This window comes from Amblyomma mixtum, chromosome 10, assembly GCF_055824585.1.
Source record: "Amblyomma mixtum isolate Tamu chromosome 10, ASM5582458v1, whole genome shotgun sequence".
NCBI lineage: Eukaryota > Metazoa > Arthropoda > Arachnida > Ixodida > Ixodidae > Amblyomma > Amblyomma mixtum.
Window position 1 is genome coordinate 149,059,947 of NC_143021.1, and position 21,139 is coordinate 149,081,085.

General features: G+C 44.2%; 1 protein-coding gene across 2 annotated transcripts in view; it reads left to right on the forward strand.

Annotated features, from left to right (window-relative positions):
• Nucleotides 1-21,139, forward strand: part of LOC149327275 (dermonecrotic toxin SPH-like) — a 60,579-nt gene that overhangs the window by 9,636 nt on the left and 29,804 nt on the right. Inside the window, exons 2-4 of one of the 2 annotated variants that reach the window (XM_089565030.1) lie at nt 3,151-3,240; nt 7,262-7,505; nt 19,943-20,071. In XM_089565030.1, the coding sequence (XP_089421156.1) occupies nt 3,151-3,240; nt 7,262-7,505; nt 19,943-20,071 (463 nt within the window). The remainder of the gene's footprint in view (nt 1-3,150; nt 3,241-7,261; nt 7,506-19,942; nt 20,072-21,139) is intronic. The other variant, XM_089565031.1, reaches the window with a different exon arrangement.

Consider the following 21,139-nt stretch of genomic DNA (forward strand, 5'->3'; position numbering starts at 1 on the left):
GCGGGAGCCGGCCGTTAATTCGGTTTAATTTGGGAAATCGGCCATACAGGGCAATAAGTCGCAGTTTCTAAGAATGCTAGAAACGTGTACATCGAGTTCCCGCGGCAAAAAGACAAGTTCAGATTCCTCTTCAGTGCACCTTTAAAGACCAGCGGTTATCCCGCCTTCGATTTACATCTCCGGCCCAAGCTCATTCCTTCCTCTTGATTTTGATTTTGACTAGGGTAACATTAACCCGCGTTTGTTCCCTGAACCACTCTGCCCGCTCCCGGTTTCTTAACGCTACACATATAATTTTTCTTTCCATAACTCGCTGCGTTGTCGTTGATTTAAGCTGAACCCTTTCCTTTGCATGCATGTTTCTGCCCCATAGGTTGGTACCAGTAACATGCAGCTGTTGTATACTTTTCTCTCAAGGGATATTGGTAAACTGCTATTCATTATCTGAAGAAACCTGCCATATGCGCTCCATTCCTTTCTTATCCTTCTCGTCATTTCCTTCTCTTGTTCCGGATCAGTGGTCACTACGTGGCCTAAATAGACACTTTCCCTTACCACTTTCAGCTCCTCGCTGAAAGTGGAGAAGTGACAGTTCTTCTCTGTCTGCCCAATTCATTTATCATGCTTTCCAGTTATTCTCCTGAGTTATTTAGCAAGGCAATGCCATCCGCGAATCATAGATTACTTGGGTATTCTCCATTAACACTTATCCTCAACTGTTCCCAATCCTGGCCTCGGAACACCTGTAAGCCGGCAGTGAATAGCATTTGCGAGATCGTGTCTCTGCGCCTGACATGACTAGAAAACTTGAATTACGTTGTGAGTGCGGTCATGCAGGGGAACTGGACAAAATCAATGCGACTTTCTCAGTGTGAGTAAATACTAAGTCTTGATAGCTGTAGCAAAAATAGTAAATGAAAGGTCTAGAAGACTATTATCTACACTGGTTGTCTAGGTTTAGGCCGAGGTCGTACTCCAGAAATCCTTGATCATCGTTGCTTGGTATTCACCGCACAAGGTGTCGGCTAGTTGGTACTGCATAACAAAACACTGCGTGGAACAAGCGCACAGTAAGAAAGACACACACGAGCTCTTTAATATAATGCATGCAGTAACAAGGGCCCCAAAACTAGGGAAAAATGTAAAATTCAGCTGGGTCCCAAGCAATGCCGGAATTGTACGCGCACGCGTGCGGAGATCAAGCTTCCAAAAAGAAAATTATGAAAATAACCGTTCTCCATTAATCTTTCCCCAAGCGAGTACACACTAAACTGAGGGACAAATGGTAGTCTACTTGTAGTAATAACGCAAATAATAAGCTGATGTTGATAAAAACGTTGCAAGGAGAATGGAAGTCATGTACACACATGGAACACTTCACTGATGGGATGACATCTTTGCAATGGGCAACACGCCTCACACAGGACCTAATCCTGACAAAACAAAAAAAAAACCTACATGTGAACGCAGCGGAGATGTGCGTCCTCTAACACATATTTTATGTTCATTCCCTAGGCACGAAACTGTAAGGAAGAAGCATTCCCGCATTCCCAGGAAGACATCAAGTTGCACCCAAGGTTACTCCTGAGAGAAAAAGCACTCGTTGACATTTCCGGTGCTAAACAAAAGACCGGAGCAAAATTACTTCGGTCCTTTTCTGCAATGCACGTATATATTACATCAGTTTGGCGCATGATGGCATTACTTGCCTATGCACCGGAATGCTCAACACAGCGAAAAACGAACAACACAACATCAGTTGCGTGTAGATTCATATAAGGTTTCGAATTCACCATGAAATTTGATACCCTCGGCGAAATCACAAATGGTCCATTACCCCAAGGCGTTGTCTGTAGCATTTCGGTCCTCGTATGTCCAGTGTGATCGGCTTCTTATTATCCTGCCTGATTTAACACCAAAAGAGCATTGAGTAATATGACTACCTCAGAATTTTTCAACGTTCTGAGTTCTAGTTTTGGATGAAAGCAGCCTCATCCGGCTAACTGGTCAGCTCAGTTGGCAGAGAAATTGACCCCGACAGGTGGTTGCCTCGAGTTCTCTACGCGGACCCGGAGAATGATTCCTTTATGCGATGTTCCCCTGAAGGCTGTATTGCTTCACCTTGCAGAGGCACCCACACGCGTTGGTGGATGTTAATGCACGTTTGCCTCCATATTTCAACTACTGCACTTAAGAATGATACGGATTAGTGATATCAAACCGATGAATATGCATATACAGTGCTCTTTCCTTCTGCATAAAAGGTTAGGGGAGGGTTTCTCGGGGGCCTCTGAGTCGTGCGTTCCACAATTTTCTGTGTTATGAGGCGAGTTCCAAGCCGCCAGACATCCATCGTCTTCTTTCAGATCTAAAATCTTGCGGCTGTGCTCGATTTTGAGATTACTATTAAAATGTTGGAGGCCACTTTTTCCCGGTGAAGCGAACGTCGCATAAGAAAAACTTTTTCCAAGATGGGAAAGAAAGTGGTTGTTTTTCATGAATCATAGAATTTCAGAAGCGATGTAAGTACCCGAAGGTTTGGCTCTGACATGAAGAGGGGCAACTCCACGGTTTCTTTTTTTTTTTTTCATTCCTGTTGTCTTGCATTTAGAAGGCAGCTCTTAAGCGCCCATTCATAGCGTAGCGTCGCGGCAGCCCTTGTCGGCAGGAACAGCAGAGCGCAGCAGCGCAGCGAAAGATGAAACAGAGCGAACACGGAGAGCAGCGAAGGATAAAAGACAGCGAAAGCTAAGAGAACCCGAGAAGGAAAGCGAAGGAGGTGGGTGCCGCGGTAGCGTGAAGACAGCTCTCGTGGAGACAACCAATAGCGCATCGTAGCGCGCGCCATACAGGGTTCGATGACAACGCCATCGGTAAAATACACGGAGACCACATTGCGAGAGGTTCAACTTATTGAGGTCGCTCGCTCAAAGGAGGCGTCAGAGTGATTCCCGCCATCGTCCGACCACAAATACCCAAGCAGCAGTGCTCAGATTTTGCATTACCGAGGGCCGCCATCATTGGCAATTTTTTTTTTCCAACAAGAAAAATATTGGATATTCGTGCGCTTGCAGCAGTCCTGTTTAGCTTAGGTGTCGTTGTTTACATGAACAATTGTCAGTCAATTACTTATTTCAGTATTGTTTTCAGATGAATTTGAAGACAGCTGTGGAAAAACAAAACTTGAGATCGAGAATGTCTCTGCAGGCGTTCTTGCTTTGTGTGCTACCAGTACTCTGCGTAAGTATATAGCAGACTTGCATTTCAATACAAGCGACTATGTCTTCATGCCAATGCATGACAAAGTACAATATGCGCAGCCACACTTTTTTTAAGCAGAAAAGCTGTTGTACCTAAGGAAGACATATTTCAACCAAAAGTATGATTAAATATTTTCATCAAACTCCAGGCAGTGATAATTTTGTTTATTGAAAGAATTTCAAAGGTTACAGTATTAGCATCAAGTGTGCGTACATGCAAGGAACGTTTGAAAGGCATTGCAGTCAAAACTCTTCTTCACAGGATCACTGCTTAGTTGGTTACCGATGTTTTGTCTTGCACCTCTTATGTATAACAATGCAATTTTTGTTGTCCGTCATGCGCTTGCTTGGATCAATTTACGGGCTGTGTACAAACTAAACGAAAACCGTTTTTGTTGTTCAAATGTTTAGGGCATTCTAAGGTGGAGTAGAATGAGGCTACAAAGGAAAGCTATACAGCTGAGACAGGAACTTCGTAGTTTAATGAAAACTTTTTCGTCGTCCGGGCTTTGAACCCCAGACCACCGCTTCACTGGAGCTGTCTCTCTACCAACTGAGCTAACCGTGATGGACAGCATGCGGTAGAGAGATAGCGAATGATCAATAACGGAAGACGAAACATGATGGTCAAATCTTTAGGGGAATCCGCCAAGGTGGAGTAGATTTGTAATAAGGGAGTAATTACTCATTGACATCCGCCCGAGCTCAGCCTTACGGCTACACATAAAACCTCCGCAGCTTCTACAGAAATTTCGTAGTTAAAGAAAATTCGTCCTGGTCCGGGGTTCGTACCCGGGACCACCGTTTTATCTGCTGTCTTCGCACAAGTCTACTTCACAATGGGTATTTTCATAAACATCGGACAAATGAGAGAGAGAGAGAAAAATATTTTATTGAGAGGAAGAGGTGCAGGAGGTGGTGGGTGGGACCAGTGCTGTTCTCACTTCGACAAAGGGTGCTACGCGCACACAGACAAGGACAAAAAGGTTAACATAACAAGAGTTCACAATACAAGTCCTTGTCTGTTTGTGCGCCGTACCCTTTGTTGAAACGTCTGACCTACCCGCCCAAAAACGCTCTCTCCTTCCCTCTCTTTCCCACTTCGAGTTATTTATCAGTTCGCTCTCGCCCTTCCAAGCTTGCCGTCCCGATCAGCTCAGTTTCTAGAACGACTGCTTCGGTGAAGCGGTGGTTCTGGGTTCAAACTGCGGACCGTGACAATCCTTTCTTTACTGCGAAGTTTCTATGAAAGCTGCATAGCTTTACTTTGTAGCCGTATTGCTGCGCTTAAGTGGATGCCAATGAGCAATCACTGCCTTATTATCGTCTTTGTGTTTCCTAATGGGTCAACAAAGCTGCTTTTTAAATTTCCGATAAAGAACGTCCTCCAAAACAACAGTCCTAGAAGAGCTCAGACAAAGTACATCTGGGCTTTCAAGGCTTTGGGAAATTGCAGAAATGCCGTCCACCTATAAAAAATTCATCTACAGCTATGGGTTAACTTCTAATTTATTCATGCGCAACTAGATGACAGTTTTATTTTATCCCTGCTAGTATATTTACAGTCTTGATTCATTTCATTTAATGTCATTTAAAATGCCAATCAGGGCAAAAGGCATTACACACGGGGAGTTGTAAGAACACAAGAATGAAAACACACAGTAGTTGCATAAAAAATGAGGCACAGTATGGCTATGACATTATAAGCCAATGCTGAAGCGCGGAAAGAATAATAGATGTATGTCTATAGATAATAGATGAGCAAGAAATAATAGATGTATTCTTCACAACTTCACCAGCGCTGCGACGGGAAATAGACAGAGAAGGAAGGACAGGGACAAGCGCTATATAGATGTATAATAGATGTACATACGCATAGGAACAAATTCGTCATATTAGCCCCGTCGTTCGTACCTAGGCACTGCTCCTATAAATTTTAAGGCGATTATGGAAAATTCCAGATTTGCTTGCAAATGAAAAAATACAGCTCGCCATAACAAGAAAACTGGCAGATATACATTAAGTTCCAAGATGAAGTGCATCCCGGAACGCTTGTCGGATTTTAGTTGTAAACAGTATAAATCGCGGATTGAGAGCGCCGCAGTGTAAACTGCATAAATGTAAGTCAGATCATAAGTTTATCAAATATTTCAGTACTTCAACTCTTGCTCACCTGCAGGAGCTCATGCTGCTATGTTTAGTGGCTGGAGTTGTCCTAAAATGATCACTCACACACGGCTCGTCCTGTGCTTAATTTCTCGCTGCAAACGTCACCTCTGTTCATCGGAAAGAATAACAGAAAGCTTATCTGTGGTACCTCTTCGTTTGTTCGGTCTACTGCACGCTGAAGTTACACCTCCTTCGACAGACTGTCCAGGAACTTCTGGAAAGTATTACCATGAAAGTAATACTTTCATGGTACTCAAAAATCTATTACCAATCAGCAATTCTTAAACACAAACGGTAGCTACACAGGACCAAAGCAAAGCTAATATATAGGCGGGGGACAAAAAACAGAATTTGACGAATAGCTTCGAGGTGGGAACGGGATTGTGGCGTTTATCGTCCCGAAACGACTCAGGGTATGAAGGACGCTGCAGAGGAGGATATCTGCCGTGGATCCTTTCGAGCGTCTGCGTTTGCATGTGAAAGCGGGTGCTAGAAAAAGTGGCGCTGTCAGCCAAGCGCTTACAAGTACCGCGTAGAATTTCTTACCGGCATGGTTGGGCAGGGAGAAAAGCAAATCTGAGAAAGTAAGAAGCAGCATTCAAGCCTGTTTCATTTCAATTCACTAACCAATGGTAGTGCGAGCGGTGAAGTGCAAAGGGGCTCACGTAGACGCAATAGGAGCACTTCCTACTGAAAATACCTTGGAGTTTTTTTCCAGTTCAGGTTTATGGTTTGGTTTATGGGGTTTAACGTCCCAAAGCGACTCAGGCTATGAGGGACGCCATAGTGAAGGGCTCCAAAAATTTCGACCACCTGGGGTTCTTTAACGTTCACTGACATAGTACAAGGCGCGGGTCTTTAGAATTTTATCCTCCAAAGAAATTCAACCACCGCGAAAGGGATCGAACCATGTCTTTGGGGTCAGCAGCCGAGCACCATAACCACTGAGCCATAGCGCCGGCTTTTTTGTTCCAGTTCAAAGGCTTCAAAAGAAACGGGTAATGTAGGACACTATGCATTCTTGCTGTGAACTGCGTAGAACGGAAGAAAATTATTTAAATAGTGGCTCTAAAATGCGACTAGAGAGAGCACTACAGCTCCGTCTTGATGAATGAGAATGCCCGGAGCTAGCCGTGCTTTCCATAGGGCTACTATATTATCAGATATCCTCTAACTAAGCATGTTAACTTTATATGATTAACGTACCAGGAAAGCAGGAATAAAGTGATATAAACAAGAAAAGCTTAAAGTTCTATTGTGTTTTCTCAAAAAGGTTTTGTTTTCGGCAGGCACTGCCATGAGTAAAACGGCTTCACTTAGCCATTCCGGAGCAACAGTTGGTTAAGATACGTTCGGTGCCGAGATCACAACATAACACCAATCTGCTGACATGGACCAATGTGGAAAGAAAATAAAGTTCCGCAAAATAAAAAAAACCATTGGATAGGGCACATTTCACTTCCCCAGACAAACAACTATGTCCCGCACGGCGCTAAGCTCTCAGAATTGACGTTGAAATGAAGTATCAATCTTTTTTTAGATCAACTTACTCCCATTGCTTTCGTCCTCTTACGAAGAAAATTCTTGCCACCCGCCACCACATTACCGAATTCCATAGAGCACAGGAGGGAGAGAGTGGGGGCGAAATCATATTCAAAAGTGTAATGGGACCGCAACAGTTAGAAAAGCGAAGCGCACAACCAATACTCCTACCGCAGATTTGCCGCATCACATCATACTATCACCAGTGAATATTTTTTTCTTGAATTATATTGCCTGCAATAACCAGGATAACCACAACCATGTAGCCGTTTCCGTTTTGCGCTGTGCAGGTCGCTGCATCGAAACAACCCCGGCCGCTGTTCGTGTTTGGACACATGGCGAACAGCTTGAAAGATGTGGATGCCTACATGGAACAAGGTGTGAACGCTATTGAAGCCGACTTCACATTCGCCTCCAATGGAACCGCACTGAAGCTTTACCATGGCCCTTCCAGCTGCTTCTGTGGCCTTGACTGCGAGCAATCCACAGAAGTTTCGGCTTACCTGACATACCTTAAGGACTCTGTCAGTGAAGGTAAGTGTGGTGCGCCCTAACGTAAAACCATGATAAAGAGAAGTAATATCAGTGGCAAACATAAATATGCAGCTGAGGCAGGGTAAGCTCTAAACCACGCTGTTTTTTTTTTAAATAGATGGTTTATTGAATTGAACTGCGGCAAAAACAAAAGGAAGTATAGGCAAAATGGAAACTTGGGCGAGTTGGTGACGGTTCACTTGCCACATAGCGCTAAACAGACAGGGACGCCCCGTCCTGTTTGTCTCCCTGTGTCCGTGTCTGTTTAGCGTTATGTGACAAGTGAAGTATAGACGATCAGTGCGACGGATGTGGCAGATTATCCGTCAGCAATAGTGCTCCCCTGAACGGAGCAGCAGTTACCTCTGAAAGGTTAAATGTGTAGGAGTGGATGGCGTTATCCAGTCTGCCAATCACCATGTGGCATGCCCCCCCCCCCCCCCCCCCCCCGCGCCACTCTACCCCACATGTGACATGCCACACCTCCGCTCCACACTCCCCTACATGGCACCAGTCACATCCCATCATCACTTCGACGGGGGTAGGAAGCTTTCATCGACACTATTGTCCGACTAATCGAAACGACAGCTCCAATTCTTCCCATAGCGGCCTGTGGAAGCCATTTGGAGCGCCATATCTTTCTCATGGCAATGGTATCAAGGAGCATGCCCGAGTAGAATTCGAACCACTGGCTGCGAAAAAAGAGCCACTTCGTTTTCTGGCGCCTCAGACAACACGGCCAACTCTGTTCTCTCCCATTTTTAGCCATTAGTTCTCCTTCAGTCACCAGGGTGTGCTGAAGTACTTTAAACCGAAACTAGCTTGTGCTTCCTACCGCCGACTTCGTCCGCTGCCTTCGGCCCCTGTCCTACTCTCTGTCCTACCCTCGTCTTGTCCATCTCGCACCTTTCCTCTGCAAGAGGAGAGAGGGACTTCTTCTCTCCTGCTTTCTACCCCCTGCTTTATGATGTCCTTTACGGCACTTACTGCATTCTGCTAGGTGCCAACCAAAGCTTCAGACAAACAGACGGATAGACATACTTATAAAAAGCGTCGAAAGTGTAATCTTCCATTAAGCGCCCGTTAAGTGAGACGCGACAATTAATAGGATGCAACCTCTTTTTAAACTTAGATGCTTCAATGCCGGCTGTCGTCGAAAGAACACTCACTCGATCTAGTTTAGCAACAACTATAGTAGGATACAGCTTAAAAAAACAGCAGTTGCTAACACTGGGTGGGCCGCGGTCCGCGGCGTCCTGTATTATTCCGCTGACCAATCGAAACTGTAAATGAAATCAGCTCTTTAATGTTTGACTATATCAAACAATCCATCCCTTAGCGAAAAAGAGGATGTGCTAAAAATGCATTTCAAACGTATTGTATTAATTTCATATTTAGTTCGCATTTTTTTGTCCCTATGCTTAAACTACAATATGAATGCTTTCTAAGTATACTAGGAATAATATTTTAAACGTTCTTAAAAATACGTGAAAAGTGCATTTTTGCCCGCTTAGCATATTTATAATGCATTAAAAATATAATAAAAATATACATTAGAAATATACTAAAAATATACATTTAATACATTAAAAATATGTTTACTCGGGCTTAAAAAAAGTCTACTGGGCGGCTCCATGGAATGACACGGGTTAATTCTTCAACTGGAGAACAAATCGTACACGGGTATTTATCATTAATCAACAGGCGTCTGATATTATAAGGTCACGTGATTGAATGGGAACGGCAGGTACCTACACACAGCTTACCAAGACGACAGCGACACGGCAAACAGCAAATCCTACGACAAGCGCTATACTTGGCTTGCCGTATATATACCCAACGAAAGCTACGCATTATTTTGCGCGGTGAGGCCTTTTTTTGCGCAAATACTGTGGGCTGCCAAATTATCGCAGAAGTACCCTACTGGTCGCGTTCGAATCTGGGGTTAATTGAGAACGGAATTGCTAGTTGAAACTTGCGTCAGGCACAGGTCAGGAGTCGAACTGTCAACTAACAGATACATGGGTGTGTAAGGGAGCCGGTCTGCCCTGCCAGACGGGGTCCTTTCCGCTGGCTTATTCGGACCCAGAAGTACCCAAGGCGCTTTTGCTGGTATAATGCTATCACGTTCTCACACGGAAATGTTCGAATGACATTGAGTGGAATGACATTCGAGAATAGGAATGACATTCGGACTCGACGGACTGCCGCGGTGTTGCACGACACTTTCGAAACGCATTCGAAAGCCTCAGCTCGTTTTCAGTGTACAGCGACGACGACGACGGCGGTCACACTAGTCCGACAACGACAGTATATATCACGCTGAACAACAGCATGTAATTATAGTGAAATATCTAGTTTACTATAATATGATTCTAGAGGGACACGTTTTTCAGGCCAACGACACCGACGAATCCGGTTGGCGGACGGTCAGCCTTGTCGGCGGCTGAGCGAGAGCACGGTGATGAGGCGGCGGTGTGTATATGCTCGCGCTACTAAATGAGCGAAACGAACGGCTATATTTCACGTGTGCACACCTGAACACTCACCAGCGATAAGCGCTTGCTCTGTTCCCTTCCGCGACGACTAGGCCCAGCGACTTCGCAGGGTTGGATCTGTGATTTCGGCGGTTGTGAAGAGCGAATCACAAGCTTTAGCGAATGCAAATGGTCACCAGGTGTAGTTTTGGCAACAGTGACCTGAAATCAACTATTACTTACATCGCAGGGCACGCGTACGATGAACGGGAATCGCCTGTGTGACCCAGACTGCCGAGCCGTGCTTTACGGCCAGCAGCAGTCGTCGCCGTCGCTAGCTTGTGGATAACAGTCGCCAGACATACTTCTGGATAAAGTAGTTTAAAAAAAAGTACTGGTCACGTCGGAGAAAGCCGGGACAAGAAGCGAGAAGCGCCAGTCCTGCGCGATGCCAACAACCCGGCTTTCTCAGGCGTGCGATCTCATCATCGCTTCCCACACATTGTCGCACTGCGTAAACAAGCACGAGTACAACCAGTAAAAAGGGAAACAGATTGGTTAATAGAACGAAAGCGCAGATTGCGTTTTATGTTATGTAAACAAGCGATGTAAACAACAGTATGAGTGCAGTCGTCCTCATCGGCGCACTCCCGGGGAAATTTCATGCTGATGCGGTTAATATTCATTGGCGTAATATTATCTTCAAGCACTCCCTTAGACAGAACACGTGTAGCATCGTTAGATGACATTCGGTTGGAAGGCATTCGAAGCGCCCTTGTAGCAGGGGTATAAGTGGTGATCACCTTCCTGCTAGAAGTTACCATAAACGAAAGGATGACAAGAAAGGGAAAGTTTTCACTCTTCGCTGAAACGTCATTTCGAGCCCTAGATTGTTCCACGGTAGCTTGAAGTGTAATGCAAATATGTTTACGCGGACAACCCATTTGTTAGAATTTAAATATACTTCAGACGGATTCATTGCGTATTTACGAAAGTACACTTTAAATAGATGGCCAGCACCAAAATGCGATCCCGAAACTCTATTTTGAGCATTAGATTGTTCAACGACAGCTTGTAGTGCGCTGCAAACATGCTAATGCGGACTGCCAATTTGCTAGAATTTCAGTGTTATTTGGACGAATTAATTGCGTATTTACGGAAGTACACTTCAAATACATTGACGACACGCAAATGCCATTTCCCGAAACGCGATTGCGAGCACTCGACTGTTCAATGGCAGCTAGAAGTGTGCAAAGACGTTTAAAAGGACTGCCCGTTTGTTAGAATTGAAGTATATTTCGGATGAATTAATTTCATATTTACGAAAGTTCACTTTTAATACATTGACAAGATGCTAAAACTGCATACATATACGTTTACAAGGGCTGCCCGTTTTCTAGAATTGAAGTATACTTTCGATGAATTAATTTCATATTTCCGAAAATACACTTTTAATACACTGACAAGATGCTAAAACTGCATACATATTTTTGCACGTATTTGAAAAGTGCTCGAAGTATGCTTTAAGTGAGGTATTTTTGGCACATTTTAAAAATATATTTCGAATACCAAGCATGAAATTTCAGGAACGTATTTCCTACGTATTTTTAGTGCATTCATGAATACAAAATATGTTTAAAATACAATTTAAATAGCCCACCGTATATTCCAAACGTATTAGTTTTTGCTAAGGGATGTATCAAAATTCTAGAGCTCATAATTTGTTTTCTTGTCGTAAGCTTCTTGTTTACGTAACAAGAAGCGTTTAAGCAGCGGACTACTTTTTCGTCATAGAGGAATTCTGTGCGCGAACGGTGAATGAGGGCGGAGCTTCACTGTAGATTAAGTTGTATCCGACTATATATTAGCAACGTTAGGAACGCTCGTGAAAAGATTGCTTAAAAGGTTTCAGATTGAAATGATCTCGAATGAAACAAAAGTGTTAAACTTGCTGGTAAAGCACGCGAAACTTTTTTGGGATAACATATTTAAAAAATAGTGAAGTAATCACTGATCACAGCCGCGACATCATTCCGGCTCCTCAGCAGCACACAATGCCCTGTTAGCCGCCGTGTGATGGCGTCGACGATGGTGGCTGTAGATTTCTAGCGCATAGAGGCTTAGTAGGAAGAAAGGGAACGCCACCGACGTTATGGCTCAAGGTGAGTTGCTTGGCAGCATTCAAAGAAACAATGCCAGGCGTAGGTGAATGCAGCAGAAATCTGAATACTGGGCATCGATGACGCTATTGCTCAGCCATTTCGCACTTCTAAGCAGCTGCGAAGAAACCTAAACTTCGTTGCAGTTTTAATCCGCAAAAACTGCAGTTCAGCTGCACCGGAAAGGTATGGCACGATATGGATATTGGATTAATTCCCATATATTGGGATTATTCCCCGCTTAACATTCGTAAATGGCTGGGAGAACACGTATGACTCCTGGCGCAGTGGTGCTTCGGAGAAGAGATGCGCCACTGCTCGCGTTGGCAGGTGCTGCTCCCGGTGACACCCAGGTTGCTTTACTTGAGCAGCCTGTCGCGAGCAATCATTATTTTTCCTGCCACCTTCCAAGGTGGGCGTTTGGTGTGAATCCGGTGGGGAGGCTGTGATGACGTCACAAAGTAAAGTGAACTATGTGGCCCACCTTGGATGCTTTGAGGATTTTTCACACACGCTGCCCCCGCCAATGATGACGACCGCTGAAAGAGACCCTTAATCGTGTCTAAATAAAGAAGGCCTGATTTAAAATGGTCGCGAAAAAACCGCTGGAAAGCTTTAGCTAGAAGCCTTATACATTTCAATCGTTTATTTATTTATTTTATTTTATTTATTTAGTACATACTGCCAGCCTCATGCTGAGGCTGTTGCAGGATTTGGGCATATGATACAAATGGAGAAAACAACAGTAAGAAAAGTACACTTAAATTATTGTTATACAGTTCTAGTTGGCACAGTGGAACAAAGAAAAAAAAACTACAGTCAGAGATCATAAGTCACAAAAAGAAAACAAATTGCAGGAGGGCAAAAGTAACGAATCGACAACATTCTGCAGTCAGGGCACAGTTGACAGCTTTGAAATAAAACTTTCCAGGGACGGGCACTTGACCACGTCATCAGGTAAGGCATTCCATTCACGGACAGCTTGGGGGAAAAATGAGTACTTAAAAGTGTTGCTGTGTGCCCGGAATTCGATTAAATGCTTGGAGTGTTGTGTTCTAGTGCTGCGGTGAGCTGAGCGGGAGATGTAACTCTCACTGTTGATCTTAAAGGCTCCAGACAAGAGAAGATACATATATTTGATGCGTGTATGCTTGGCGCGACTACTAATAGTGCTGAGACCAGCCTGGGTGAGAGTTCGGATGGTGACTCGTGGCGGCGATATTTGTTATAGATGAACCTAACTGCCTTGCGTTGTATGTTTTCTAATTTGGTAATTAAATTATTTGTGTGTGGGAACCAGCATATTATGCTGTATTCTAAAATTGGTCGCACGAGGGATGTATAAGCAAGCAATTTTGTGTCGGGTGAGGCGAAATTGATGGAGCGCCTTAATGAGCAAAGAGCGGAAAATGCTTTGGATGTTACGTATGCTATATGCTTGTCCCATTTTAAGTCTGAAGAAATGATTATGCCAAGGTACTTATATTTATCGACAAATGTTACTATGTTATCTCCAATTTTATACGGGAAAGTGAGTGTTCTTTTTTTCCTTGACACGGTCATCCCAACTGTTTTTTCTAGATTTAGTGTCATCTGCCATTCCTGGCACCACTTTGATATTACTTCGAGATCGGCGTTTAATGTGATCTCGTCTTCTTTACTGTTAATGTTTTTATATATTATGCAATCATCCGCAAACATGCGAACAGTAGCGTCAATACCATTTGTTATGTCATTTATATATATTAGGAATAGAATCGGCGCTAATACCGTGCCTTGCGGGACCCCTGAAGTAACTTTTACGCACTCAGATGAAAATCCTTCGAACTGAACAAACTGTTTGCGGTCAGAAAGATATGCTGTTATCCAGGCAGTAGTCGTATTAGTACCGAGAACGTTTTCGATTTTGTAGATGAGTTTGGGATGGGACACGCGATCAAAAGCTTTTGAAAAGTCGAGGAAAAGCATATCGATTTGTCCGCGCATGTCAATTGTCGATGCCAAGTCATATATGGTTTCCAATAGCTGCGTTGTTGTGGACAGACCCTTTCTGAAGCCATGCTGGTTATTGTTCAGTAAATCATTCTGTTCACAATAGGTTACAATGTGTTTAAGTATAATATGCTCTAAGATTTTGCATACTGTACAGGTAAGGGAAATTGGGCGGTAGTTTGCAGGGTTATTAACGTCTCCAGTTTTATGAATTGGAATTACTTTTGCAACTTTCCATTCACTGGGTACATCGCCAGTATCCAAGGATTTATTGTAGAGAAGGAGAAGATATTTGGACATCCACTCTGCGTACCTTTTCAGGAACTGGTTGGGGATATTGTCGGGGCCACTAGATTTCTTTCCATCAATGTTTAACAGTAAAGACAGTATGCCTGGTTCAGTTATCAACAATTCGCCTAAATGACTGTTGCCATTTTGCCGGCTTGAAAATTGAGGCCTTATGCTATTATCCACCGTAAAAACGGATTTAAAGTAATGAGAGAACCTGTTCGCTTTTTGTAACGATTCTATTTCAGGTGTGTCACTCTGTCTGGGCTTGCGTGGGTTTAGGTAGCGCCAGAACTTACTAGGAGCTGATCGTATAAAGTTGTTTAAAGTGACGTTTACGTATTTATACTTAGCAGTTTTAACAACACTTTTTAGGGCTCGTGATAGTTCATGCATTTTGTTATTGTAGGCAATTACTGGGTGCTTGTTTTTAGATTTCCTCAATCGCGATATTTTGCGCTTCAGGTGAATAATTGGTCGGGTGATCCACGGGTTTGTTTTTCGAACTTTTTTTAGTTTTTTGGGCACATAGAGCGACAAGCATTGTTCTATTGTAAGCTTAAGCCGGTTCCATAGGTCGTTTACAGTAACTGAGACGTCGGCAGAGAGGATCGAAAATTCTGTATACTCATAGGCTAAATCATCTAGAATAGACGCATCGTCGGTACCTTTCCAATCGTAAATCAAGGATTGTGTTTCTTTCGGTTTGCGACACGTAGAGAGTTTGATAGAGCATATAGTTGCTTTGTGGTCACTGATGCCCTCAGCAATTTCGCATAAAATATTTTCTGAGGGAATAGCGTCACTTTTGAACGTCAGGTCAAGGATGCTGCTACTAGTCGAAGTAACCCGTGTTGGTTCATTTATGATTTGGCTCAACCGAAAATTAAACATCAAAGCAAGAAGTGCATCAGCGCTATTCCTATCTGCGGGCCCACAGTCAAGCGTTTCCCAAGATATGCCAGGCAAATTGAAGTCGCCAGTTAGGATAATCTTTTTAGATGCCGGCACGTGGTGTTGCATATACTGCTCAAGCAGGTTTAGAGTGTCTGCGCTTGCGTCGGGTGGACGGTATAAAGTGCCAACGAAGAATGCGGCTTGGTCCGGCGCTACTTTGCACCAAAGTGCCTCTATACCATCAACGGCAGGCAGCAGTGTACACGATAAGTTATCTTTGACTAGAATTGCAACACCTCCGCCACGTGTAGGCCTGTCTTTGCGTAGTACTATGTAGCCCGGGGGGAAGATATGATCGTCGGGAATGCATGAAGACAACCAGGTTTCCGTGAGCGTAATCACATCGGGTTCGTGTTCTATAACGAAGGCCTCCAAGTCAACTGCTTTGTTAACTATACTGCGAGCATTTATATTTGCTATTGTTAGCTGTTTCTTTGTCTCAAGTTGTACCATTCTTGAAACTGGCTGACGGACTTTTTTTGTTATGGCTACTTTGTCATTTTTACTATCATCCCAGACAAAAACTTAGCCGTTCACCTTGATCTTGTCATACAATAATGAAACTTTTTCTTTGTTATCTCGATTTGTCTTGCACCTATACCACAACTTTTTCCGTATGCTCCTCACCCTCAACGAGAAATCTTCACTAACCGATATCGAGGAACCTTTTAACTTCCGGCAGTTCGATAAGATCTTGGTTTTGTCTCTGTAGTTAAGCAGTTTCAATATTACGGGTCGAGTCTTGTCTTCTTTCTTTGCGCCTATGCGATGGACCTTTCTACGCCTGAGATGGTCACACCGAGTTTAGTATTTATTACATCTCCTGCAATGCTAAAAAACCTTTTATATTACACTTAGGGCACTGTCCCTTAAAATTTTATGACTGCTAAACCACACACTCTAAACGTGGGGTAAAAAGCTATCGATCCCAACTCAGGCACCGACCTACATCTGGTATACCCGCTCTACTATATAAGCGCACTTTAGCTGACTCTAGTAGAGCTCACGGAAGTCAAGCAGAACAAATACTGTTTTTTTTTTCACTTATGCTACCCTAGGGTCATCTTAACCAAGACGAAGGTAAGAATTAGATTGCGCTGGTGGTGAAAGCTGCGAGAACCTTCTAAAAATGTAGAGATTTTCCGTATGTAACAAATAATTTCTCAGTCATACCTAGAAGCAAAGATAGGCTCAAATTATGAAGTTTTTGTTGCAGCAGTATGGAAGCTTTCATAGTGGTGAGGCCAACTGATGTCAATCTGATAGCTTCCTTCATGAGGGGACTTGAATAAAGGCTTCCTTAGTTCTTCGTCGGCAAACGGCAACTCGAAGCTACTTTCATGCCCGATTTCATCGCTCCTGGCCCAGGACGACCAATTCACTACGCTGAATATTAAGATTATGGCTTGCGCATGCCCGTTATCCCCTGTTGCTGGTTAGCAGCGAGACGCTAGCGTGGCCTGAACGTGGTCGGAAGATAACAGCAGCTAGGGCGGACCCAGAGAGCGCCATTGTTGCTAGACCATGTCGTTTTGTGCTTCTCGGCGATATCAAAATTAGAACAAAGTTACCATGCGTCTTCATACTAGCACTTCATTTTAAAAAATCTGCGACGGACTACCTTGGAAAAGGCGTTCAGTTAAACGTTACGACGCGCTCCCTCGAATCCAGACGTCCGGCATCTGTTCCTTACCTGAAGTCGAGCGGGGGTAACATCCAGAGTAGGCTGACTTCCATATTTTCCTGAAGGGAGGCCTCATGTGAGGTTAAGAAGTGATCGGAGGAAAGGAAGTCTTAGAGTTTGTCCCGTAAATGTCCTTCGGTAAAAGTGTTGGCCTTTGGTGGAGTCTTTGTTTTGCGGTCAAGTTTACACAAGGACGCACAAAAAGAAAAGAAGTAAGGAGGGCACTTAACACTACTTACGTGCTTCGTATACGACTTTCTTTCTAATGATGCACCTACTCATCAGCCACCGTGGTGCCTTAGTGGTGATGATCCTCGACCGCTGATCCGAAAGCCGTGGGTTCAACGCCGCCTGTGGCGGTCGCAATGCGATAGATGCCAAATGCTAGAACCCCGTGTATTGTGCGATGTCCGTGCACGTTAAGGAACCCCAGGTGGTCCATATAACCTTCAGCCTTTCATTACGACGTTCCTCATAGCCCGAGTGGCTCAAGTGTGTTAATCTTCATTTATCATCATCAGCAGCAGCAACCTTACTGCGCCCACTGCAGAGCAAAGGCTTCTCCCATGTCTCTCCAATCAACCCTCTTCTTTCCCAGCTGCGGCCATGGTGTCCGCACAAACTTCCGCCCACCTACCTTTCTGCCGCCCCCTGCTGCGATTGCCCTCTCTTGGAATCCACTCCGTTACCCTTAAGGACCGGCGGTTATCTTGCCTTCGCATTACATGCCCTGGCCAAGCCCATTTCGTCCTCTTCATTTCCATTAGGATGTCATTAACCGGCGTTTGTCCTCTCACCCACTATGCCCGCTTCCAGCCTCTCCAGGTCACACCTATAACTTTTCTTTCCATAGCTCGTTGTGTTGTCTTTAACGTAAGCTGAACCCTTTTAGTTAGACTCCATGTTTCGGCCCTATAGGTTAGTACCGGTAAGATACAAGTGTTATATGCTTTTCTCTAGAAGGATATTGGTAAACAGCCATTGATAATCTGAGAGAACCTACCGTATGCGTTCCACCCCATTCTTATTCTAGTTATTTCCATCTCATAATCCGGATAAGCGGCTACAACCTGCCCTAAGTAGACATATTCCCCTACGACTTCCGGCACCTCGCTATCAATTGCGAAATGCTCTTCCCTTGCTAGACTGTTGCACATTACATTGGTTTTCTGCATGTTAAATTTTAGACCCACCGTTCTTCTCTGCCCGTCGAACACTTTCATTAAACTTATGTGCAGTATTCGTGCACAATTTTTTTTTTAAATTTGATTATTTTATAATCTTGGGGAAATATGAAATATATATAATCTTTTGATATGTAGCAAACTCCTTCTTTTAAAAACTTTTCATCAAACGCACTGAAAACTTGAGACTCCCATTGAAAACCAATGAGGATCGACTTTCATCATAGCAAAAACGCTAGTAGAAAAATAAATGCATGACTGCGTCACAGAACCTGCGGATATATCGACTGTTATAGGGAAAGTTTCCATTATAAGAAAGAGTTGCGTTCATAAACAGTTTCCCGCTCAAAAATGATTCTGTCCAGTATTGTGTATGACTTAGATATTCCACAATAACTCTTGTCCCCAGCTGTTCCCAATCCTGACCTCGCCATACTTCCTGTAAACAGGCGGGGAATAGCACACTGGCTTGATTGCGTCTCCCTGCATGACACCCCTCCTCATTGAGGACTTCTTGCTGAGTACATGGACGCCTATGATAGCTGTGCAGTCGTTATAAATATCTTCTAGCATTCCTCATAACACCAAACCTCACAAACAGAATCAAGCCTACTCGTTAGCATACAGTCGTAAGGCAGCAGATATCCTAGGTTGGCCTATGTTCCCAGAAAGCAGCGCCGTTTTGCGGCCTAAGGGTGGCGTGCTCGACTCGCCATTTGAAAGTCCTGCATTTTATTCCCTGCTTCTTCGAAAAAAAAAAGTATTTTTCTTAGATCTGACGGTGACGTCATTTCGGGTTTCTCAAAACCCTGCTGCTGGTCAACGCAGCGGGTTTCGTTGGCGATGAGCCATACAGTGCTTTACAATATAAACATTTTAAAAATTCAGGCGATCATCACAATTCAAGCGGAAGACTATGCATGAGCATTTGGCACTTCATTTACACGTGTTTTCTACGTGTTTCCGTTCATGTAGCCCCGTATGTTCTAAGCTGTCGATATTGAGACACCACTCGGTCTGTGCTGTGTACTTCAGCCCGAATGTAAATGAGTAGTATAAACCACCCCGCAGACACAAGCTGCAAACGCAGCACCGCGGTTGACACCACACCCATTCCTTTCTTCGCGCACAGTGCCAGATCTGATGCAGCGGACGCAGAATGTGCCAAATGTAATAAAAGCTCCTTACCTCTGCGATTGCTATTTGACTGGTGGTGCTGAATCATTTGTATTTTTGTCATTCGTCTAGTAACTACTTAAGCGCGAGTCCCTGCACCACCAAAAACCCAACTAGTCCTAATTATTGTCTCGCTAGCCACCTCAGAAGACGGCTAAAACAACAACTTGATATAGTCCTGAAAGTCGTCGTGCGCTGCACTTTTTACGTCTATGTATTCTTGTACCTACGCCTCGCCTCATCAGTGTTAGGTTTGAATAGTATACTTACGCTTGAGCATTTGGAACATATGACTTTTGTAGAATTTGGCACACATGTGCGAACGGTAAAATGCCCACAACTGCAATTCGGAGATCACATTTCCATTTGTTTATTTCTAATGTATTTCTTTTTTCTTGCACGCAAATCAAAATCTGATAGCACAAATATAAGGAAAACACTTCCAATTTCTGACAAAGCTTCCCCGATGTATTTTAAAACTGTTTCCTTTTCTCTTTCGCTTTTGACACGTCAATCAAAGGGGGAAAGTACGCCGACAAGTTGCTGCTTTTCTACGCCGACACCAAGACAGATGACCTCGAAGGTGATAGAGTATACCAAGCTGGAGTTAGCCTGGCCAATAACCTGATGGAGCATCTTTGGATGAATGGCAAGTGATGCTTTTTATCCATCCCAAATACTCCTCTGATAAGCTGTTTCTAGTTTCATGGGTAATTTTTACTAACACTTTCAGAAATCATGTTCTCTTCCATAGTTAGATAATGAAGAAAGAAATCGTTTGAGCAGCAATTTAGGGCGCTGTTCCTTCCGTTGAGGACGTTGGAAAAAGTCGCAAGGCTAGGTAAAGAATGAATAACGACGAGAAACCATTTAACTTTAAATTTACATTCACTCTAGCAAAGCACCATTTTGTGAAGGAGCCCTAATTTCCATCGCGCGATATCCCCCTTCTCTCTATAGTGCGCAGTGTAGGCCAGTCTGCAATGTTTCCCTCTATTTCACGTTATACTACTCGCACTACTATTTTTGTGTCGATTCGTGCTCAGTTCCAAACGTACAGATGGCGGGGACGAAATATTCAGGGCTATTCGGAAACGCTGCCTGTTTTCTTCTTCACGAAGAGTTAACAGAACCACGCCACTAGCATTTCTTTCATGATATTACCACGTATCATTGTAGTGTTTGTTCGTTCACGCTCAAGGCTGCAGGAAAGGGTTGTTATCACTTTTGTTCGTGACGCGAGACGCAACCAGACTAATCTCGATTGATCGCAGCCATGAAAGGCTGCATCTAGGTTTTTCTAGATTACTGTAGAACATCTTGTCCTGTTATCTGGAAGTTTCCTTGCCGCCTTTAAATTGAGCGATGCCGCGAACGGCGGACATTCGTAGTTCGACGACCGCTGAGCACGTTTGTCGCTGCCCGAGCTCGTCCAGAACCAGCGAAGTTTTTTTCGGCGCTGGCTTCGTGAGAAGTTTCGACAAGTGCAGGCGGGCCCCGGATCCACTGCGGCCCGGAGGTTCCGCAACCAGCCTCCCCGCCCAGGCGCCGTGCCTTTGCCGGTGCTCGGGCAAACTGTGTGAAGTTCGTGCAAGCAGCAGCCCAGCCGGCCACCCGTGACGTCATGGGAGGCCCGGGACCTGCTGCACCTCCGGTGTTCCGTGCGCCGCCCCCAAAGGCGCACTGTTTCGAGTTCGTAGTTACTTCCGACGCGACG